At 44.3% G+C, this 24,177-nt stretch overlaps 2 protein-coding genes across 3 annotated transcripts in view; one reads left to right on the forward strand and one right to left on the reverse strand.

Annotated features, from left to right (window-relative positions):
- SH3BP5 (SH3 domain binding protein 5) overlaps positions 1-12,756 on the forward strand; it is a 72,683-nt gene extending 59,927 nt beyond the window's left edge. Inside the window, exons 5-9 of the mRNA XM_032332765.1 lie at positions 5,972-6,102; positions 7,285-7,327; positions 8,043-8,262; positions 11,076-11,336; positions 11,813-12,756. Coding sequence (XP_032188656.1) covers positions 5,972-6,102; positions 7,285-7,327; positions 8,043-8,262; positions 11,076-11,336; positions 11,813-12,021 — 864 coding nt within the window. The 3' untranslated portion in view covers positions 12,022-12,756. The remainder of the gene's footprint in view (positions 1-5,971; positions 6,103-7,284; positions 7,328-8,042; positions 8,263-11,075; positions 11,337-11,812) is intronic.
- Positions 12,757-13,985: 1,229 nt separating this feature from the next.
- The window catches only part of CAPN7 (calpain 7), a 42,150-nt gene continuing 31,958 nt past the window's right edge, over positions 13,986-24,177 (reverse strand). Inside the window, exons 17-21 of one of the 2 annotated variants that reach the window (XM_032332743.1) lie at positions 21,864-22,009; positions 20,986-21,048; positions 17,414-17,544; positions 15,273-15,365; positions 13,986-15,181 (exon numbers count right to left, since the gene is read on the reverse strand). In XM_032332743.1, the coding sequence (XP_032188634.1) occupies positions 15,037-15,181; positions 15,273-15,365; positions 17,414-17,544; positions 20,986-21,048; positions 21,864-22,009 (578 nt within the window). In that variant the 3' untranslated portion in view covers positions 13,986-15,036. The remainder of the gene's footprint in view (positions 15,182-15,272; positions 15,366-17,413; positions 17,545-20,985; positions 21,049-21,863; positions 22,010-24,177) is intronic. The other variant, XM_032332753.1, reaches the window with a different exon arrangement.

Raw genomic sequence — 24,177 nt, forward strand, 5'->3', positions numbered from 1 at the left:
CCAAAGTAGAAGCTGGAATTGAAATTGACAATTGACAAGTCTGACAGATGTGGAAAGGACCAAAAAAAAAAAAAAAAAAAAAAAAAAGGTAGCTCCTTCCAAGGAATTAAACAAAAGGCCTGCTCTTCCTTTTGCCCTCCTTCCACCCCAACTGGAGATCTAAATCAGCCTTAAGAAATCATTTCAGAAACTCTTTATTCTTTAAAAAGGAACAAAACATGTCTATGACTGTTTTTTTTTTTAACCTGTTTTGTAAGACCCGGGGCCCTAGTGTAGATGGTGAATGGTTGGTCAAGAAGAGGTGTCCCTAGGACCTGCACACAGTACAGCTCCTGGGAGCACCATTCATACCATCCTCTTTGAGAGTGATGCTTTTTGGGGTTGGGCAGTACACAACTTGTGGGGCTGTACCAGATGGTCCTGGGCCTCCTGAGGTCACCCGAGCTCCTAAGGGCCTGGGGAGGGTCCTCTGAAGTGTGCGCTCACTGAGGTCACTGGAGGTTTCTTGGTAGTGGGAGGACCACTGCATTCTGGCTCACAGGCACGATTTCCACCTTGGGGCTCCTCTTCTCTTCCCCAGATTCCTTCATGGTTGCATAGGCATGAACTCCTGAGGGAGAAGCAGGGTTTGAAACAGATACCAGCAAGAGACAGAGCTGGTGGCCGGGCCTTCCCCAGCCATGTCACTGCATTACTGAGAAACTTCACTCAGAAGGGGGTGCACTGAATCTGATGGATGGTGCAGACCTTCCTTTTGGGCTTGGCTATGGATCTCCCTCTGGATTTGGCATTTCCCCAAATGGGGCTCATGTTGCCTGCTCCCCGAACCTCATGGGGATGAAGACGAGGAGGGGTACAGACTGTGTCTCCTGCCTTGTCTTGACCACTGGATACTCCAGGAAGCCTGTTTCTTCAGAAGAAGGGAGCTAACTTCATCTCACCCTCTTCTTCCATAAAAAGTACCATACGCTTAATGGTCTGGTCAGAGAGCCAGAGCTCAGGAGGGTCTGGGCTGTCTTGAGGAAGCGGCAGTGGTTTGGGCTGTGTGATTCTCTCCCCCCTGGCACCGAGGAGGAATGGTGTAGTGACCTACCCTTGTTCCTTGTCCAGGGTCGTCTGTGTCTCCCTTTCATTCCCTTCAGACTTTGTATGGTGACGCTGGGCAGCCATACCCTAAAGCCATGGCTGGCACCAGCATCCTAGGAAACCATAGGCAATGTCAGGAGTCCCAGTGTCCTCTGTTAGGCCACATGTAATGCCACAGGTAGAGACAAAGGGACAGTTCTCTGCTCGGTGCTAGGGTCAAGGAGTTAGAAGCCATAGCCGGTGAGGCAGCGCCAAGCGGGCTGAGCCTGCACTTGAGTGGCTTTCAGGGGACACAGGGCCTGGGGTCGCTGCTGCTCACTACTTGGGGGCTTTGGCAGCAGGGGCTCCTCCAGCCTCCACTATTTTGGCTTTGAAGCAGCCTTTGTGGGAAGGTGATCACTTTTTGTCAGGAGAGGAGACAAGGCATCTGAGGAGAGAGGAATGGGCTCTTCTGCTACTGTCAGAGGAGAGGAGAGAGAGGAAGAAGGAATGGGGAGGCATTACCTAGCCACAGACAGGCAGCAGGCGGCCTCTGGAGAGGAAGGGGCATGGAGCCAGCCTCTTGCCCTAGGTCCAGGGGCGTGGACATTGCCTGACTGTAGGGATCCAAGGCCCGCTGCTGTGGCAGACATGAACTGTCGAGGCCAGCTTCCCTGACACTGCTGGGTACTTACCACCCGCCTCCTGCATGGCGGAGAGAAAGCAGATTCTGCAGCAGAATCTGAAAACAGTCTGAACCAGTGGCCAAACTTCTGAGAAGGCCAGGAAACTGCCTTCCCTGGGGACAGGAGGGCCCCGATTTTAGCTCAGGGACATCAAGGGTGGCTGGGCCAAAGGGCATTGGCTTGGGGTTTGCAGAGGAGTTGGGAAAGCTGGAACCCAGGGCTCTGAGTCAGGCCAGTGCCAGTGCTGCTGGTGGCCTGTGCCAGGAGCCTGTGCCAGCCCAGCGAGCTCACCCGGTCAGTGCCTGTGGGATCCAGGCAGGAGGTCCTGGCTGTTGGAGCATCGGCTGTGTGCATCTACTGTGCACTGCTGTGGGTAGGGTCCCTGGGGCCTTTGGGACCCAGCTGCCTACCTGCCCTGGGCTTTCAGGAGGTGGCTGGGCTGGCACTCCTGGAGACACATTTCTCTCTGTCCTGCTGACCCAGGAGGAGAGGCAAAGACCTTTGTCTTCCCCTGGATCCTGAGCACAGGCAGCTGCTGGCCTGCATGCCCCCTCCGGGGCCCGCTGCCCACTTGCAGACCCCTCCAGTGCTGCTTCTGGACGCTCAGGTTGAGCAGGCCTCAAACCTTGCCACTGGGCCCTGGCCCGGGGGTCAGTCCTTGGGCTCTTGGGACAGACCTTGAGGTGGGCACACCCAGAAGTGAACATGGCCGGCGGGTCATCCTCAGAACAGGCCCTCTCTGAGGAGAAGGTTCTCGGCCATCCTGACGGAGTCCCAGACTCTCTTCCTGTTGTACGGTTAGCTCCCTTGGGAGCCCTCCAGCTCCAGGAGAGGCAGCGGGAAGCTGAGCCCTGCCGGTTGTCCTTTGTTGAGTCCTGCGCGCTCACCCCACTGCAGGTGGTGGGTGGGGCTCTGGGACCAGAAGGTGGATGCAGGGAAGGGCGGCAGCCTCTGCTGATAAAGCCCAGTTCTGCCCGCCATGCTTCCTCCCCTTCATGTCCGTTCCCCCAGCCGCCCACCCTGAAGAAGCCACTCCTGTGCCACCTCTGCTGTCAAGCCCTCCCGACAGCCCAGAGTGGTGGTCACAACTGTTGGCTACACCTGTGCCCGTGAGGTGGGCCACTCACAGCTTGGTCACCAGTGTGCTCTGTGCACACCATAGGTGACAATGATGGTGGGTAAAGAGAAAAGGCCATTGCAGAGTTTGGACTAGCTAGCTATCAAGCCAGGCTTGGAGGAGGGCAAGGGCGATGACAGTGTGTACCCCAGTTCTGAGTTGCCCCTGCCATGTGTCTGGTTGCTCAGCCCAGCCTGGGGCTACCTTGAGGTGCTAAGGGACTACCTTGTTGCTTTCTTCTGTGGCTTGCTGGTGTTCTCTGTGGCTTTGGCCTTCCTAACAGAGCCCCCAGTCCTCGGCTGCCATGCTCCCATTTTCCTGCCATTGCTTGTGCCTGATGCTGGGCTTCAGATGGGTGGGGTTGGGGGATGCTCCTTGATTACCATGCAGCCACAGGGGTGGGCTCGGTGACTTTCTCCCTGGAGGCGGAAAGAGGAGTTGGGGGTTGGAGGGGTTTCTTGCAAGAGCTGGGAGTTGGTACAAATGGGGATGGGAGACGCTGATGTGGCCAGATAGGGGTAAAGTGGGGGACGGTGACATACGCGGCTCCTCCTCGGTCTTCACTGGCAATATTGCCAAGTGCTTGGAGCTTCCTGGGTGTTTAACTCCAGACAGACGGGCTTCTTTTTGCAGAGTAGGGGCTGAGAGAGATGAGGGCCTGTGTGCAGCTGGTGTGGGTCCTGCTGCTTGTGGGGATTCTTCCTGCTCCATAGCCATGAATCCCAGCTTTTTATGCAAAGGTCTATTTAAAGTGCTCTCGCACCACTCCTTAAAGAGGAACCCTGCATCACATCTGATCATAATGCAACAGTTTCCAATAGAAGGCTTCATCAGTCTCATAAGCTTGGAGTTTTGAGTTTTCAGGAAGGTCATACCAGCAAATCCTTAAAGCTTGAGATTTAAGACACGACTGAAGAGTTACTGCTGTTTCCCTAAGTGTCCAGGTGTGGGATGGTTTTCGTGTACTTTGTTTTGAAATTGTGAAATCTTTCATGTTTGAAGCAGAGGGAGAGGGTTTCTTAGCCCCTTGGACTTGGCCGAGAAGTCATTTCAGCAAGCCCATCACCTCACGCCAGCTTAGATCAGTTCCCTCATACCTCCCTTCTCTGACACAGTTTTAATTCTGTTGTTTAAAAGTACCTCAAGCAGGGTGCCTGGGTGGCTCAGTGGGTAAAAGCCTCTGCCTTCAGCTCGGGTCATGATCCCAGGGTTCTGGGATCGAGCCCCACATCAGGCTCTCTGCTCAGCAGGGAACCTGCTTCCCCCTCTCTCTCTCTCTCTGCCTGCCTCTCTGCCTACTTGTGATCTCTGTCTGTCAAATAAATAAAATCTTTAAAAAAAATAAATAAATAAAAGTACCTCAAGCATTGAAGCTTTGCTAAGATACATATATTCTTAAAAAGGTAAAAGCATAACTGATAACTATAAATGTAAAACATTCAAAATATTATTTAATTCCCTAATTAAAGAGGAAATCAGTAATAAGACAAATTGAAACGCACAGAGAGTCAGGCATGCTGACATGAATTCACAAGCACGCAGAATGGGTCAGTATTTTCGGGGTGGTCCGTCCTGGAGCCCCTCTCCACTGGGATGCAGCTCATCTTCACTTCCAGGCTGAGACCCCTCTGCCGTACTGCCTGTGTTCTGACACGTACAGGGTTGTGAAACGGCTCCAAGACAGCGTAAGCCCAGGATGACTGGGAAGGGCACGCTAGCCAGGACACCTGGCAGTTTCTGATGCTCGTTCGAGTCTTTCACCATTTTCCCTGACACTTCAAAAAAATCTGTCTTACAAGTCAGTGCAGAAATAAGCTCTCTCAGGGCCGACTGGCTGTTGACTGGAGGGGTTTGGGAAAGCAGCAGCCGCCCCAAACTAAAGGCATGGCGGGGCCTCCCCGAAATCGTCCTGTTGGCATCTGAGGGAGTGACCCATGAGCTCGGGGCCCTCTGGGCTCCTCTCCAGTGCTAGCCCGGCCTTGTCCCTGCCTCTCCAGTTCATCTGAGAACACGTGTGTGAGCTGTAACTACAAGACGGGAAGGCACTGGTGAGCTGGTTACGTGGCCCAGTCCGCCATTTGTCTCCTTCCTCCTCTCTCCTCAAGGAAGGCCTGTTCTGCTGTTTTCTTCATGTGACAGAGGAAGGGACCATCATTTCCATGTGTCAGGGAGTGTGCCTTTCAGCCGCCTTGTTTTGGGCCATCGACAGCCCAATTGCTGGTTATATAAACTCATTTTTATCAACAGGCTCAACGAAATGTCCCCACCAGAATTTCCTGCCAGAACACTGACAGGTCTCCTGATCGTGTGTGTCTGTGAACCTCAGAATCTGACCTGAGTGACTTGATAGTCGTGTGTTTAAATGGAAAGTTTGCCCCTTCTGGATCCTGGATTCTTTTGTGACCCCCTGCCCCATTCCGGCTAATGCAGGAATATCTGGGAACGGGCCAACAAGCTGATGTGGGGATTGCCTTGCCATTCCGATGCCGTCAGGTCTGGCTGCGCGAGGTCTCCCCATTCCTCGATGTCCCTGCTGGGGCTGTTGGCCCATTTGTGTGCCCGTCAGCCCCCGTGCCAGGGCAGGAGCCAAGGAGTCCACAGGGGCCATTTCGTGGCAGGAGGGCTGAGCAGGAGGAAGTGGACATCAATTCAATCAGAGAATATTTCATTCTTCTCTGATTTTTGCTTTTCCTCGTTTTCTTTCCCAGGCATGGCCACAGCCAGACTTTTCTGAAACAGGTTCACAGAGAAGAGCATCCTCTTCTGTTTGGAATTTAGTTTACTCTTCATCTGCCCCCTGATTTCCTCAGAGTATTTTTATTTTATTTTATTTTTTTTACGATCTTATTTATTTATTTGAGAGAGAGAGAGTGAGAGAGCATAAGAGGGGAGAAGGTCAGAGGGAGAAGCAGACTCCCCATGGAGCTGGGAGCCCAATGTGGGACTCGATCCCAGGACTCCAGGATCATGAACTGAGCTGAAGGCAGTCGCTTAACCAACTGAGCCACCCAGGCACCCCTCCTCAGAGTATTTTTAAAAATGATATAGGAAATACCCTAACAAAAGACTGTCTGGCCAGGCTGACATCTACTGTCGTTTCAAGGTCATGGAGGCGGAGCAGACCAAGACAAGGAGCGAGCTGGTACACAAGGAGACGGCGGCCAGGTACAACGCGGCCATGGGCCGTATGCGGCAGCTGGAGAAGAAGCTCAAGAGAGCCATCAACAAGTCCAAGTGAGTCTGGGCGTGTGGGACCCCGAGGCCCTGGGTGATTGTCCTCCTCTCAGGCATCTTCTCTACCTTTTGTGTGCCATGGAGTCAGGGACCCACCTCCTCTGCGTCCTCCAAGTTCTCTATAACCCTCCGAGGCAGGAAGTGCTGCTCCAGCTGTGACCGACCTGGGAGACACAGAAAAAAGAATTTCAAAAGCGCATCATTGCATGGCTCATTGGCTGGGGCCTGGGGCCGGGCTTTGGGAGAGTCGGTGCCCTTGGCTCTGTGGTGGACAGTGTGGATGAGCTGCGTCCTTCTGTCAGCATAATGGGCGTGAGCTGTGTGCACAGTGCACCTTTTCTGTGGACCAAGAGCCAATGAGACAGTGCAAGACTGGTTGTAGTGGAGGCTTCTGCAAGCTTTACTCGTGATTGCTATATATTTTTATACAGTAATGATCTTGGGGACAAGCCCTCTGCTTCATTCACAGTCGCTGGGCCTCCATGCTTTTGAAGAGCTTCATAAGAGGTGAACAGCCCAAGAATAAAGCACTGGTCTTCTCTTAATGCTCGACACCAAAGTTCCTAAAAAGAGCCAGGGTCTTTTGACTGGCCCGGAAAGCGGAGACCAGTAGAATATTAGCATTTGTCCTCTCTCGCCCATGACCGGGCTGGGTCTGCAGACTGATGCCTCTGGTCCTGGGCAGAATCCAGGAGGACCAGTCTGAGCCCCAGTGCTTTCGGCGATGGGTGAATGGTGCTTCTCTCCTCCCTGGGTGACCCCAGTAGAGGAGGGTGTGTGCTGAGGCAGCTCCTTCTCCTCATCTGTTCTTCAGTCTTGAGGGGGCCAATCTCCTCCTTAGGAGAAGGGAATCCAGGCTGCCCTGGCTGCTGGGCACACCCTGTATGGCCTTGAATAGCCCCCCAGGGAGGAAAGTGAACCAGGGTACAAGGAGTTAAGTGTTCACGTGTGTGGGTTCGGCGGATCTTGAGATGGGCCTTCTGTCAGCTCAGCTTTGACTGACGCCGGTATCCATCAGGCTCCAGAGGCACAAGTATCCTCTTCATCTCATGCCATGGTTGGCGTTTACATCCTGGACGGATGGCCTGCTGGCCTTAGCTATTGCCCCGGGTGTGCCCTCTGGTGGCCACTGGGGTCATTGTATTCTGTCACCCTTACAGTTCTTCCTTGTGTCTTCCCCAGGCCCTATTTTGAACTCAAGGCAAAGTACTACGTGCAGCTTGAGGTATGTGTAGCCTTCTTTGGCTTTGCTGTTGATGGGATTTTTCTGCGAAGTTCCACTTTATGTGGCAGCAGGCTTTCTCATGGCATATTTGCTACAAGAGGAAAACGGAGAGAGAAGCACATTCTTTACTGAGTTTTCAGGCCTCAGAGTGGTCTTGGTTGGGTCCTCAATGGTGTCTGCAGTCTCTCAGTGTGCTGTTCAGTTGCTTTCTGCACTGTACCAGGGCAGTGGTTCTCGGGGGCTGCTGGGACCAGCATTAGCTTCGCCTAGGAAGTGCAGATTTCCCAAGCCCCACCCCATGCAGATCTACTGAATTAGAAACTGCAGGTGTGAGCCCAGCCATCTGTGTTTTCAAAAGGCCTCCCGGGGGTTCTGATGCACGCTTAAGTTTGAGAACCACAGTACAAGGGACCAAATGGCTAGAAAGTGGGACTTGTGTGTGAGTTTGACACCCATTCTTTCTCTGATAGGGTTTATCCTGCCAGTGGTAGTGTTAGGTTATTAGCATGAGTTTGTCACCCGGATAGGAGTTGGGGCTAGGAGTGTGGATCCGTCGTGTGGATAGCTGGTAAGAGAAATCAGGCCATCACTCATGTCTCGGGGAAGTCTTTGGAGTGGAGGGAAGGGCAGAAATTGCTTAAACTTGTTATTCAGAAGCCTTGCAAGGCCAGTAGGGGCTGTCTCCACTTACCGGGCCTCCTGTTCTCTTGACCAGCAACTGAAGAAGACTGTGGATGACCTGCAGGCCAAACTGGCCCTGGCGAAAGGCGAGTACAAGACGGCCCTGAAGAACCTGGAGATGATCTCAGATGAGATCCACGAGCGGCGGCGCTCCAGTGCCATGGGGCCTCGGGGTTGTGGCGTGGGGGCTGAGGGCAGCAGCACATCTATAGAGGACCTGTCAGGGAGCAAGCCTGAGCCGGATGCTGTTTCTGGTGAGTTCTGGGGGCTCGTGTGCAAGTGGGAGATGACGCAGCTTGTGTGGTCTGCTTCCAGGGCTGTCTTGCCATCATGGAAGGGTCTCAGAGCTGGGCAGGCCAGAAAGGTGGTGATTTCTCGTGGCTTCCCACATTTTGTGGAATGCTGTATTTATAAAGGTGCTACTGAATGTTCCTCAGAGTCAGGGTTCTGCGGTGGATGAGTTTGGAAAATGTTACACTTTCACCCTGATGTTCAGAGTACATATGAGAACATTCAGGGCTCTGAGAAGTACTGCAGGAAGGGAGAGTTGCCTCTGGATAGGGACTGTGTGCACAGATTTGATTCACATCCTGGGTCCTCCTAGTACATGATGTGGGCAAGGGCTCAACTCTGTTTCTTCAGCTGTAAAGTAGGGAGTATGAGCACCTAGTAGCCACTGTGTAGGGGGGAGGCTGGAATTAGATGAAATAATGGCAGGCACCCAGAAGTCTGAAAATGGTGACTCTCACTGGTGTCTAACTATAGACACCTTTTTTCCCAAGGCCACCTGTTGGGAAACTGGTACATGTTTGCTGTGCCCCTCCCCCTTTATCATTTTATTTTTTTCCTCATGATAAGTATACTCTTTAATTCCCATCTCCTATTTCCTTCATCCCCCCACTCCCTTCCCCTCTGGTAACCATCAGTTCAGTAGCTAAGTGTGTTTCTTGTTTTTGGGTTTTTTTCCTTTGCTCATTTGTTTCTTAAATTTTACATGAGTGAAATCATACGGTATTTGTCTTTCTCCAAATTACATCTCTTAGCATAAAACTCTTTAGCTCTATCCACATTATTGCCAATGCAAGATTCCATTCTTTTTGATGGCTGAGTAATACTCGTGTGTGTGTGTGTGTGTGTGTGTGTGTGTGTGTGTATCTCACATCTTCTTTATCCATTTGTTCATCAATGGACACTGGGTTGCTTCCATATCTTGTCTGTTGTAGATAATGCTGCTGTAAACATAGGAGTGCATGTGTCCCTTTGAATTAAGTGTTTTTGTATTTCTGGGCAGTAAATACCCAGTAGTGGAACTTCTGGATCATAGGGTAGTTCTTTTAATTTTTTTAGAAACCTCCATACTGTTTTCCACAGTGGGTGCATCAATTTGCATCCCCACCAACAGGGCACAAGGGTTCCTTTTTTTCCCACATTCTTGCCAACACGTTTTTTCTAGTGTTTTTGTTTTAGGCATTCTGACAGTTGTAAGGTGGTATTTCATTGTGGTTTTGATTTGAATGTCCCTGATGATGAGCGATGTTGAGCAACTTTTCATGTGTCTGTTGGCCATATGTTATGTCTTCTTTGGAGAAATGTCTGTACCTGTCTTTGACCCATTTTTAATTGGATTATTTGTTTTTGTGTTGACCTGTATAAATTCTTTATATATTTTTGGATACTTATTTTAATTGGATATGTCATTTGTAAATATCTTCTCCCATTCTGTAGGTTGCCCTTTAGTTTTGTTATTTCCTTCACTGGGCAGAAGCTTTTTGTTTTGATGTCGTCCCATTAGTTTATTGCTTTGGTTTTCTTTGCCTCATGAGACCTGTCTCAAAAAATGCTGCTATGACCGATGTCACTGAATTACCGCTTGTGCTCTCTTCTAGGATTTTTATGGTTCCAGGTCTCACATTTAGGTCTTTAATCCATTTTGGGTTTTTCTTTGTGTTTGGTGAAAGAAAATGATCATTTTCCCTTTAGGCTAATCAAGAAAACTTTTTCAGCACTGTCTTTGTACACTTCTTTCTCTCCTTTTCTGTGGAATAATCCCTGTTGGTCCTCTCCCAAGGTCCATCCTCCAGAGTTTTGAAATTCGGTCAACAAATGTTTAAGTACCAGGCCCAAAGGAAAGGAAACTAAAATTTGATCGTCAGTAATGTGTGAGGTACTCTAATATCCAGCCTCTCACATGGAGAGGAACATGAAGCTCAGAGAGGTTAAGTAACCTGACCAAGGCTACACAGCAAGGGAGACAGGATCTTAATTCAAATATAAGCCTGTTTTCTGTCCTCAGTATTACAGTACTTTTCACTGATGGTCCTCTAGGGGATGCTACCATGTTTTTAAAGATGAGGGAGGAGGGTAGGGGAGTAGAACAGGAAAGGTCTAATAAGCAGGTTTATGTGCAGGGTGAAGGGAAAAGAGTTAAAGGTGAAAGTGGCTTTCAGATCACAAGAATGGCCTGTCGTCTGGGCCTTAGTTATTCTGATCTACAAAATGAGTAAGGCACAAGCTAAGAGCGTTGTAAAGGAATTTTGTCCTTTTGCAGCAAATAGTGTGTCTTACATGCGATGGGAAGTTTTATGCAATCTGGAGATCACAGGATCCCAGCAGATACTCCATACAGGACTGTTTGTTCTCGCAGCTCCTTCTGCTATGCGGAAGCAGCTGTCACATCTTACTAGCTTTGTTCGGCGAGCATCCCAAAGGACCACTCTCTTCCTCTGTACTTGCGGATCTGGGGTGGAGAAACGCCCCTGATCTGGGCTGATTTATCCTCGCCCTTTAGGTAGTCAACACTGACTTTCCAGAGGAGGAGTTAGAAAGTTATCCTAAGGACATTGAATATCCACGGGGCCCAGCTGCTTCCCTTCAAGTGGCTGGCCGCTCTGGCCGCGCAGACTTGGGAGGGTCAGTCCTTTACTCAAGTGCACGCACACAGGGGCAGGGATTCTGCCGTCCCAAGGCCGTGTCTGGCTGCTGGCCAGGGGGGCACACTTCTGGAGGGGCTGAAGTAACAAGGTTGCTCCATGTCAGAACCTCTGACCAGTATCCTCTCTCCTCCTAGTGGCCTCCGAGGCTTTTGAAGATGATAGCTGTAGCAACTTCGTATCAGAAGACGACTCGGAAACCCAGTCGGTATCCAGCTTTAGTTCAGGGCCCACAAGCCCATCCGAGATGCCTGACCAGTTCCCTGCAGCTGTGAGGCCTGGCAGCCTGGATCTGCCCAGCCCTGTGTCTCTGTCAGAGTTTGGAATGATGTTCCCGGTACTGGGCCCTCGCAGCGAGTGCAGTGGAGCCTCCTCCCCTGAGTGTGAGGTGGAACGAGGTGAGTTACAGCCCTCTCACCAGTAGTGCCTGGGCCACATGACGCACTGCGTCAGCAGCCAGAACACTGCACTGTTCAAGACCTTTGCCAGGTCTCGGCAGCCCCAGGGCTGTATGACTGGGCCTCTGGGAACGTGCCGTCTGTGTTGATCATGGAGATGCCAGCCACTGTTCTGGGGGCTCCTGGCTCTGCTCCTGAATGGTTCTTAAAAACGGAGGTTTGAGTTCTCTCTTTGATCCCCAGCAGTCCTCTTCACAAGTCTGTGCTAGCGGGCTGTTTCCCCACTGTTAGGGTGGGACCAGTCCTCTCTAAAGATAAGGAATACCTAAAATGCCTTGAGCCACAACGTGATGGAGAAGGCTCTGTGACAGGCATAGCCGGGCAATTTTGGGAGATTCTGGAGGGCTACAATGGCCTGGGCCCAGGCGACTCCTGGAATTGTCAGTACTCACCTGATGTCCTTTGCATTTCTCTAGGAGACAGGGCAGAAGGGGCAGAGAATAAAACAAGTGACAAAGCCAACAACAACCGAGGTCTCAGCAACAGCAGCGGCAGTGGCAAGAGCCAAAGTAGCACCGCCCGCGAGGGCCAGGCCTTGGAAAACAGGATGAAACAGCTCTCTCTCCAGTGCTCGAAGGGAAGAGACGGGATTATTGCTGACATAAAAATGGTGCAGATTGGCTGATCCATCCAAAGCCCTGGCCCAAGTGCATAGCAGTATTTATACACAAAACTGTATGGAGAACATTGTGCCAATAATCATTTAATATATGCCAAATCTTAAGCGTTTACTCTAAACTGCACTAATGAAGTTGTGACCTTGAGGGCTGAAGAGTTTTCTTCTGGGAGAGAGCTCTTGGGCTGATTTTTCAGAGCAGAGGCGTTGTTGCAGTGGACTGTGACCAGGGTCACAGCCTTTGTGGAATATTACCCGTAACAGTGTTATGGAAGCAATAACTAGTTCCTGTGAAAGAACCCAAGCCAGGAAAGGGGCTGGGAAGCTGAGCCAAACTGGGGTCAACAGCTTGCTTCTCTTTCCCTTCTTTTACCCTCAATTTGGGAAAATGGAGATGTGTCTCCTTTATATCCCAGGGGATCAAAATGAAAAAAAAAAAAATTCAGAATACACCTTTCTGGGCCAGCGAAGGCTTAAAAAAAAAATCCAAGAACACAATTTTCATCATCTCTGGTATTCAGAAGGGCTTTTTAAAAAAGCCTATATGTTGGTATACCCATTAGAACCATTTTCTATAAACGTTACACCATGAACTGCACTTTTTGGGGTGGGAAAGGTGAATGCCAACGTGGGGGATGGGAGGGACGGAGGGTAGCAGGGACATACCATAGAAGGCGATTTGTGGCTGTGGGGGAGGAGAGTCTGTAGCATAAACCTTATCCCACCAGCCATGGGACTTAAGAATTAAGAGAAGTGCATGTGAAGAATGGTTGCCATTGTTATATCTAGATTGACAAAGTGTCAATTTCTCTGTAGGTTGTGACTTTAAAAATAAAATTATTTAAGGGTTATGCTGCATTAGTATTTCTTAGAGGGAATTGTTCCTTAAAGCTAGGAAAGGGAGTAGGCATGTGTTGGCACAGGCTGTTAAATAGAAGCAATGAAGTCTGTTATGCTAATAGTAGTACGTGTTAAGATTGCTTTCCTTTAATGTTTTCACGGTTACACATATTTAGAGCACTGTATTTTTTGTCCTTTTTTGTTAAGAAAACTTTAGCATTTCTAAAAGAAAAGCAACCCCATTTCAAGTTGTCTGTTCTGACACAGCTTGTATATTTTAGTCATTTGTAAATCTCTTCATACTGTAGTGTTTTCTCCTTTTTTAATGACTGATACAGTATCCTAATCACAAGGTTATTTTGTACTTGTCTTAATTTCTTGAGTGTAATAAAAAACAGTTTAAGAAAATGTTTACTTTTGTGTGTCTTCCAATAAGAAACCCTGATGTTGCCTAAATCTTCCATTCTAGGCAACCTTCTTGCCACAAGGAAGAGCATGGAATGCAGTGGACATCTGTTCTAACTTCCAGTTAAGGTCCTGGATCCTAATAATTTAAGCCCCAACTATGAAGGTTTGAGTTAGAATTCCGCTGCGACTAAAGCGCAGTAAGGAGAATGCAGCTTTAGGAGAATGAAGACAATGTGATCATGTCAGAGTGCTTCCCAACCTCTGCTGCACTGCAGCCTCCCAGGAAGCTTCAAGAAGGCGGCTGTTCGCCGGTCTTAGAGCCTGAGATCATTTGGGGTACACCTGAGGTACCGAACTTTTAAAAGTTCCCCCAGGCGATTCTAATGTGCATCGGGTTGACATTCAGGCTGGTTTTTTCCTATCTGTAGCACCATATCTGGAGTTCTATTATAACAATTCAATATTAGATTAAACCCACATACATTGGTCTACATTCGGTTTTTGAGGGTAGGAATTAGGTCTTATTTGTTTGCATCCTGTACAAATAGCTTTAACATAAAATGTTCCAATTATGTGTTTAAATTTTTCTTTGAAGGGCCACAAAATGAATCCATCTAAAATTGAAAGTACTATATATTTACCAAAGTGGAATCACTGTCCTGAATATGAAACAGATTTGCTGAAGCCTGAACTGTCATGTAAATAATGAGTTCTTTTAGATGGAATGTACTAGATGAAGCCTTTTAATAATCTCTCTAGGTTAAACTGTGCAGTTTCCATAAGTATAAAGATTTTATTTCAAATCAAGGTAGCAGAAATACAAAATAACTGGTGATAATTATAAAGTAGAGACGACGAAAAATTCCACCTTATTTTCAGATGTTTAAAATCCTGAGCATCATTCTGCTCTCATGGATTTCTATGTAAACTGGGAATTTATACATGGCATTAGTATCTTGGCAGTTTTCCCAAATACAACCCCAATTACCATATACTAAATTTTCAATTGTATTTTTTTCAGTGTTACTATAAGAGCAATTTTTAAAAGACCATACAAACTAAATTGTAATGTCTTCAGTGTCTCAGATTACTACCTTCATTTAGCCTGATAAAAGAAAGAAATGCAATAGTGAATATATCTCAGCTCTCCTTAAATGAGTTAATGGGAGACAGGTACCTAAGTTCAACCACCTTCATTGTAAACTAAGTTAAAATATTTCTTAAAGTTTTATTCTTTCCTAACATCTGGGCAACAAACATTAAAAATCGTAACACAAAATCTGTTATGGTAACATGATTCATTTGGTAATTAGCTGCCCAAGATGTAGAGTCACAACACAAGCAAGTTTAACTTACAACATGCTCTGCCAAAAGACAAATGTAAGTATTTCAGAATATTATTCCAGCCTACTGTTCCACCCAGTTGAGTGGGTAAGTCATGTCCCTTATCCGGTTTCTATTCTCTTCTAGTAAAGGCACCATACAGTGCTGACTGAGCCTAACCTTTAATCCTCCACAGTCTGTTTATACAGTGGGGCCCCTCAATGCAAACCAAGTCCTTATACACACAAAACCATGTAAATAGTACTTCTGAGTGATTCAGAGTAATTCTGACTATATACAATTCTACACACTCTGACTTGAGCAGCACCAGATCCCACTGTAACATTTTGAGAGATTTAATTCTGTTCTGATTGTTTGGTGTCCTGAGGATTTCTGTCCTCATCTGAAGAGCTGATTTGGTAAGTATAAAATCCAGTAAAGCTGAAAGCTGCATCACTGAAGTTGCGTTGTCTTGATCGGGATAATACTATTGAAGTCCAAGAAAAAAGGTCCTTCTTGTTTAGGCAAAAAAGTACTAGGAATGATATTGTAGATCCCCGCAGGTATATTTTCTAATTCCAGGTAGCAAAACCCACACCTATATGCAGGGAAATGAGAACAAAGTTTACAGAAGATGATGCCACAAAAAGTAAAGTATAAATCAGATGCAGTCAAAATGCAAACATTACCTATAATCACCACTAGACTTCCTCTGAAAGCCATGGGGACCAGGATCTCCCACCACAGACACTGTTACAACCTCAAATCCAACACTATATTGCCTGGCAATAAAAAGAAACAATTACTGTTGTTATTAAGTAGTCTCAAATACATACCTAAAAATAACTAAAGTGTAGATATATTATTAAATTGAGTATATGCTTTCTAAAGCTTTAGGAGGTGGAAACCACTGTGGAACACATGCATATACTGTTTTTATTCTTAATTATACAAGATGCCATTTATATTTTTATATTGATTTATATTCATATTTTTTAATTGAAGCCATGAAGATTAATTAGTATTAAACTTACTTTAGAAGAAACAGTATTTTTACCACAGGCTCTTGGAGAATACTGTCAAATTTAAATAATAAAATACGGTCTTTGCAGAAAAACGGGAGAGAGCCTGAAATCTGAATTTATAGAAGTAATTAGCATATGGTAGACATGACATTCCAAATCAGTAGGGAAAAGAAGGATTATTTAGATGGTGAGGAGGTGACAAATTTAGGAAAAAGAACTGACACTGTATTCACACCAAATATAAAAATACATTCCATCTAGATGTAAAAAGCAAACCACAAAAGACCTAGAAAAAAATATGGTACAAATCTGATACTGGGGTGAGATTTCCTGCCCATAGCAAAATAAATCTGAAAAGACAGATCTGATTACTTTAAAAAGAAAATTTTCTCTACATAAAAAAAAAAAAATGATCTGGGGAAAAATACTTGCAAATATGTGATACGTGCCTAAAGTTAAGAAAACCATGACAATTCCAAGAGAAAAATGGGCAAAAGACATGAATAGGGAAAGCAAAAGATACACACTGTCAAACACTTTTATGTCAAATCCTTTTACTTCAATCTACGAATTGAATACAAAAGAGCAACAACTAGATAACCTTATTTCACCTACCAAACTGCAGAAAACTAGCTTAACCGTATATAAAAGATTAGTGTTTGTAAAGAGGCAAAATTAAGGCTAATTTTACTTAGAAGTATTATTTTTATTGTTTTTTAAACCTTTTTAATTTGAGAAATAGAACACAATGTACACACAACACACAGCCTACATAACACATAAAGTGAACACATAGGTCGTCACCACCCAGATCAACGCAACTCTCAACACCGTAGAAGTCCCTGTACATGCCTTTCTCATTACAGCTCCTGTCCCCACAGAGCTAACATTTAACAATGTCCTACCTTCCTTTAAGAGCATGTTGACATATGTTAGTTTCAGATGTACAACCGTGATACAAGTTCTGTATGTTACGCTCACCACAGTGGGTGCACTCACTCACTGTATGGTGCAGCAGTATTATCGACTATATTCTCTGTTGTACTTTTCATCCTTCACTTATTTTATACTGGAAGTTTGTACCTCTTAATCTCCTTGACCTATTTCACCCATTTCCCAACCCCCTCCCCTACTTTCTTGCTTCTATATAGTCTGACAACCTAAGCACGCATCTTTAAATAGTAGTTTCATTTTGTTTGCTCCTTACTTAAGTGGAATCATACAGTTGATGTTCTATTATATACGGCTTCTCCTCAGCATTGTTTTTAAGACTTATCCATCATGTTGGGTAGCTATTATTTATTTTCATTGTTATGCAGTGCTCTATTTTATAATCTTCAATGCTACTGATGAACACTTGGGTTGTTACAAATGTTTGGGTCTTACAACAGTTTATCAGCCATTTTGGATTGTTCCTCTTACGACATGCCTATCCGAGCTTTCATTTTTTAAACTGTGGACTCTTTTTAATAACTAGTGTAGAGTATTTACAATCCTTCTATGTGCTCTTTGTGTCTTAACTTTTTCTTTATCCTGAAGTCATTAAAATATCTCCTTTATTAACAGCCCAACTGCAATAGATTTTTAGATCTGATGTGAGAAAGTGGTCTAATTACCTTTTTGGCACATGAATACTCCAACCATCCCAGCACATTTATTCAACAGCCTATCCTTCCCCTGCTCCTCTGCAATGCCATCTTTTTACTAATCAAGTGCCTATATATGCCTAGGTCTGTTTCAAAACCCTATTCTGTTCCATTAAACTCATGAAGATATTAACTTAAGAAAGTTACTTAATCACAAACCTTGGTCCTCTTAGCTCAATCAGTAATGGCCCGGTCTTTTCTATATGGAATTGGTAGATGGGGTTATTTCTGTGAGTTTCTTGGAAATTTCCACATCCTCCAGCACTCTGGCCACTCCACTTTCCATTAATCTTTAATAAAAAAAAGTTTTTGTATTAGCAAAACTTCCCATTCTCCAATTCTACTTTAAGGACTTCAAAAAGGAAATGGTGTCACCAAGATGGCAACAAAGGTTCCTCCTGCTTTGCTCCCGTTCACAGGGACAACTAACAGCTATTCCAAAAGAGGATGGTACTGAGAAATTCCTGAACATGGATGTGAGGCAGAAGTACCCTCCTGCACCACAGAGCCCAAGACAGGTTACATTAGAAGGACAAGAGAAGCAGCTACATGTTGACTGCACCATCTCCAGGCCAGCACCAGGTGGTGATGTCTCCCCAGAGCTTCTGATTCTTCAGTGAACAAGCTTCCCCTAAGAATTGTGATTTGCTTTACAAAAGCCCCTACCTGATCTCACACCGTAAGGATTACAGGAGAAACTGCGACAAAGAAAAGGGTGGAGCTTGCAACAACCAGCATGGGGACCTCACCTCAGCAGGCTGAATTCATACCTGCGGCACCCAAGTAGTAATTGCAGAACCAAGTTAGGGGTATGCTTCCACCCGGGAGCTTGGCAGGGTGCAGATCTGCCTGATTTGTATAGCCAAATGGTGTTGCTGGCCTTACAGCCTGGATTGCCCACATCAGGCAAGGAGCTGAGTCACAGCCCCAACTGCTGTCGATGCTGCCTTCCAGCTCCATCTGACCAGAAGGGCTGGTGACAACTACTGGATGCTGTGCATTCCAGTGGCTAAGAGTAGGCAGAACCAAGAGTTCACGGGGCAAAGCCAGTGGGCCCTGTCTGGTTACAGCTTGGGGTGTAGGTGGGCTTATGTCAAGATAACAAAGAGATGCTTCTCCTGCTGAGCCCAGGCAGGAAATCTGATTTGTAGGCCTGCTCATCACTGAATATAGCCTTCAGGTTCTCTGACCAGTGAACTGAACCAGTGCACACGGAGAACTGCATAACCCAACAGCCCTTTCATAGTGGCGCTTGAACAAAAAGCACAGCTTGTGGGTTTGCCCTGTCTGCAGAGCAGAAGTGGTGGCCTCACCTGACTAGGGAATTCAGTACAGGTCCCCATACAAAGAGATGCACAACCCCTGGGTCCTGTCCTGTTGCCCTACCAAAGCAGGTAAACTAATTCATAGCCCCATCTACTACTGATTATAGTATCATGTCCCGACTTTGTAGTAAGTCCGACCAGAGAATCTAAGCAACTGTGGAGCCTGTTCCACAGCCTCATTTGGATAGGACCAAGCCAGCAGTCCTACCCAGCTGTTCTCAGTTCATGGCACAACCACCATTCCCATCCTCAGAGTCCTAACAGCAGCCTTGCCCCAAAACAGGCCATCATGGCAGGCCCAGTCTGCCCAAGGACAATACCAGCAGACACCCAGAAACCTAACTGGTTTAACTGTTAGTAAGCTAACTGGTGGAAAAAGTCCTGCCACAGCAAAGCTGGAAAGTCAGCCTAATCACTCAAATGTGCAGATTTACAAACCTAAAAACGAAGGATCACAAAAAATCAGGTAAATGGGACATCATCCAAAAAATGAGCAATGCTCCAATAACCCTAAGAAATGGAGATCTATGAACTGTAACACAAAGAATGCACAATAATCCTTAAGGAAGCTTAATGATCTATTTGAAAACATACAATTCCCAGGGATGCAAGGATGGTTCAACACATGCTAATCAGTCCAATGTGGTAAGTCACAATAGATAGAATGGAAGAATCTTATTCTTCCGTTAGAAGAATCTGTCCACAGACACAGAAAAAGCACCTGACAAAATTCAATATCCATTCATGGAAGAAACGCTTTCCTAAGAAATGTGGAATAGAAGGAACATATCTCAACATAATAAAGTCCACATACGACAAGCTTATAGTTAACATACACAATGATGAAAAGAGAATGCCTCTCCTCTAAGATCAGGAATAAGACAAAAATGTCCACTCTTACCACTCCTATTCAACATATTCTGGAAGTCCTAGCTAGTGTAATCAGACAAGAAAAAGAAAATGTAGCAAACTGGAAAGGAAAAATAAAATTGTCTCTATTTGCAGATGACACAAATTTATATATAGAAAAACCTAAAGACTCAAACAAAAGACTGTTAGATCTTATCAACAAATTCAGTAAAGCTGAAAGATACAAAATTAAGATACAGAAATCAGTAGCATTTCTATGTTAACAATGAAGTTTCTGAAAAATAAATCAATCTCAAAATAACAAAAATAATAAGATACTTAGGAATAAATTTAAGGAGATAAAAGAGCTATCATCTGAAAACTACTATTAAACATTAATCAAAGAAATTGAAAATAACACAATAAATGGAAAGATATCCTATGTTCATAGACTGAAAGAGTTAATATTGTTAAAATGTCAATACACCAAAAGTTACCTATAAATTCAATCCAATCCCTATTAGAGGACTCCAATGACTTTTTTTTTAAACACAAAAAACACTTAAAAAAATTTTTTTTAAAATTTTATTTATTTGACAGAGATCACAAGTAGGCAGAGAGACCGACAGAGAGAGGGAGGGAGAAGCAGGCTCACCGCTGAGCAGAGAGCCCGATGCGGGGCTTGATCCCAGGACCCTGGGATCATGACCTGAGCCGAAGGCAGAGGGTTTAACCCACTGAGCCACCCAGGCGCCCCACACAAAAAACACTCTTAACATTTACACAGAACCACACAAGACTCTGAATAGCCGAAGAAATCCTGAGAAAGAACAAAGCAGGAATAACACAGTTCCCGATTTCAAGCTGTACTATATAAAGCTATAGTCATCAAAATATAGTACTGACAGTATAAAAATCACATATAGGCCCAAAAGAATAAAGAGCCTGGAAATAAACCCAAGCATATATGGTCAATTAATATTTGATAAAGGAGCCAAGAATTCTCCCTCAAATCTTCCTCTACAGATGACATCTAGCACACCCTGCAAAACCAGTCTCAAATTCTACTTTCAAGGTTCATTTATGGACGTCTGGATGGCTCTGTTGTTAAACATCTGCTTTCAGTTTGGGTCAAGATGCTAGGGTTCTGGGATGGAGCTCTGTGGTAGGCTCCCTGCTCAGCAGAGAGACTACTACTCCCCTTGTCCCTCCCCCAACTCATGCTTGTGCACTCTCTCTGAAATAAATCTTTTAAAAAAATAAATATAAAATGAAGGTTCATCTACATGATGAATCCTTCCCTAATGACCAAAGTCTGCATAATCTTTTTACTTTGAGCCTTATTTCTTTTCACAGAATCACTAAATGTTGTTCACTGAAGACCTTGTATTCCAACCCAGACTGGAGGCCACTTACATTTCCGCTGTATTACTGTCAAGTCCAGAATGTTTTATTTTGTAAGAAAATTCTTAAATGTGAATAAAATGAGAAAAGGAGAAAAAGACCAGGGAATTCTAACCGTTCTCTGATATTATGACCCAGAGAAAGAATTCTTACCTGTTTTGATAAGGTATACGGTGAAGGAATCTTTGAAAAAGTAAAGCTGCAGGCTGAATATACCTAGATTTTAAACAAAATTTATTGTATTGATAAAGTTTATAAAAAACTCCATAGTGCATTTTGCTTATAAAAACTCCATAGTGATAAAGAATATACTAGAAGACTGAAAAATCAGTTGGCATAAAAGTAATTATTCTGTACACAGGCTTAATAAACTAGGAATTGAGCAGCTAGGGATCTTTTTCTGGCTTTCTCTGCTCCTATGTGTGACTCAGGACAATGTCCCTAGGCCTTGGTTTCTGCATCTGAACAAAAAAGGTGGGTAGAAGCAGCCACCCAATGTCCCTTTCATCACTAAAAATCTATTCAAGTTGAGCTCCCTTACTGATGTATGGGAAAAAACCTATGCAGAACAAAATTACAATAACCTTCTTCCACCCCAACCATCCAACTAACCGGCCCAGCTATAAGAGAGCAGTATGTTCATAGGCAACTGATTTCCTTTCACAGAGTTCAAAGTTGTGTTTTTTAAGTCAATTAAAGTATTACATAGGATAAAGGAGTTCTTAACTGCTTGTTCTGAGATAGAATTTATTATTTCAGTGTATCACATTACCTCAGGACCAAACTATTATTCTGAAAATTAAAATGTTCATTCAATATGTCATTCAAAATAAAAATATTACTTTTCAAAAGCATTAATTTCTCTGGGAAGCATCGTAATTTAATGCTGAATTAATATAAGCATACATACACAAAAATTAATAGACAATTTTCAGAAATACATTTTTTTCTATAGCTAATCCCACTGAGAAGCAGAGCACATTATGTACTTGAAATTATTGTGTTCTGTCATTGTATGTTGGTTTACTCACCCGGACAGTATAATGGATTGTATTCTGCTTTTCATACTGAGAAACCACTAATGTAAAGGTATGGGTCCCAGGTGTGGTCAGCTTTATCTTAGTCAAATAATGAGGGCTGTTAATTCGAATGCCATCAATGTATGGAGGCGGGTCACCTACAAATAAGTAGGTTTACAGAAAAGGATACTTTAGTTTCTATACTTTTTAAATTAAAGTTTTACAGGTCATGATAGGAAAAAAAATTAAATGGATGGACATTCCTCCCCCTTGATTCCATCTTTAAAACATAATAGTACAAAGGAATTTCAACTTCAAACTTTATAATTAAAAATTTTAAATAACTGCTAGTAAGTAAAGACTATCTTTTGGAATACACTCAATGAGACAGAAGATAATACCTACTAGCCCTGTGCTGAATTTTCTCCAGTAGAGGATTTTAAAAATCAAGATTGGTGCTTTTTCATTTTGAGGCAATATTTTTTAAGATACAAAGTAGTATGTAAAAATATATCTATATTCCTCACCATTCAGAACTAAATTAACATTTTTGGGAGTCATACTAGCTTCCTTATAAAACAAAGTCCCTTTTAAACACCACCCTTAGTCTCATTCTGTTCCACTCTGATGGGTTAATGGGCATCTTTTCTTTCTTTCTTTTTTTTTAAGATTTTATTTGACACATAACAAGTAGGCAGAGAGGCAGGCAGAGAGAGGAAGGGAAGCAGGCTCCCTGCTGAGCAGAGAGCCCGATGTGGGGCTTGATCCCAGGACTCTGGGATCATGACCTGAGCTGAAGGCAGAGGCTTTAACCCACTGAGCCACCCAGGCTCCCCTGGGCATCTTTTCAGTATTAAACACACACACATCCCTAAAAATGAATGAGTAAATGTTATTTCTGTGGGTATATATCTAAAAAAAGGACACCATATTGTCTTATTTTAAAGCTTTCATCTTTTACTCAATGTTTTTTAGATTCACGTTCTATATAGATACGGTTTATTCCTTTTAAAACTCTCTGTAAGAGATACCATTATATGAATATGACTTATTTATAACCTTATTAGTTATTCTGACAATCTCACAGATTATTTCCAGTATTTTGCTATTTCAAACAATGCTGCATGATATAGTCTCTGATGTTTTATTGCAATCAAGCCAATACAATAAAATTATTTCATGCATGTCAATTATTACATGTCATTTAAAATCAATGCTATACCGTTTAGCTTACTTAGGAATACTGAATACTTATATAATCTATTGAAAAAAATAAACATTTTAGTATCTCAAACAGGTAATAAATATCTAATGCATAGAGTGGTGTGATCTAGTGTGAGGAGAAAAACAAAAATCTTGGACAAGATTTTTAACCTTTCTGTGCCTCAGTTTATGCTCTTGTCAAATGGAAATGACAGAAGAGTGTTTTTTAATTCACCTGAGTGTTGTAATGAAAATAAAATTGTAAACCAGAAATTATTTTTTTCTGAAAAGGCAGTATCATTAAATGTTAAGAGGGAGCATTGTTTAAAAAAAATCCAAATAAAAAGTGCAACAAAAATATTTTTGAAGTTCAAAAGCCATATAAATATCTTAATGCTAGGAATAGCTACTCACAATATTTGTGTTTTTTTGGCTGTATAGTGGCCAACAAAATGAAAAATGGGAAATTTGGCTAATTTACCTTTAATCCTTGAAATCCTATGTGCCATGCCCATTCTGGAATATCAAAATCTCTTGATAATGACTGACTGATAGGAGTCAGGGCCTGTCCTCCGCCTCCCCCCTCACCCCGTGTCAGGGGGATGAATACCATGTTTTTCTCTCACTAAATAAAAATAAGACTTAACGAAACCACTTTCTTTTGCCCAGCCTTCTTGAAAGAACGGTCAATAATTGCTTCCTTACCTCCCAGTCCCTCCTCAATCCACTCTATTTGCGCTTCTAAGCTCACCTCTCTACCAACTCTGTTCTTGTTAAGGTCAACAATGACTACCAGGATGCTAAGTCCAATTATTTCTTCTCTAACCTATCTTACCTCTAAAATAACAATAGATGCATTTGTCCACTCTTTCCCCTCATGAAACACTGTCCTCACTTGGGCCATGTAAATCTTACTTTATTTCCTCAGGTACTCTGTTCTAATTTTTCTGCAGTAACTCTCTTCTGCTCAACCTTAAGCTGTCTGAATCCAAGGGTCAAGTCCTGGGTGTTCATCTCTGTACCTACAACTCTCTCCAATGGCAGTGTATATAGTCCTATCTTCAAAAGGCATCTGTATGCCCCTGATTCTTTAATCTGCATCTATAACCCTAACTTTATCTCA

This window comes from Mustela erminea, chromosome 1 (genome assembly GCF_009829155.1).
Source record: "Mustela erminea isolate mMusErm1 chromosome 1, mMusErm1.Pri, whole genome shotgun sequence".
Lineage (NCBI taxonomy): Eukaryota > Metazoa > Chordata > Mammalia > Carnivora > Mustelidae > Mustela > Mustela erminea.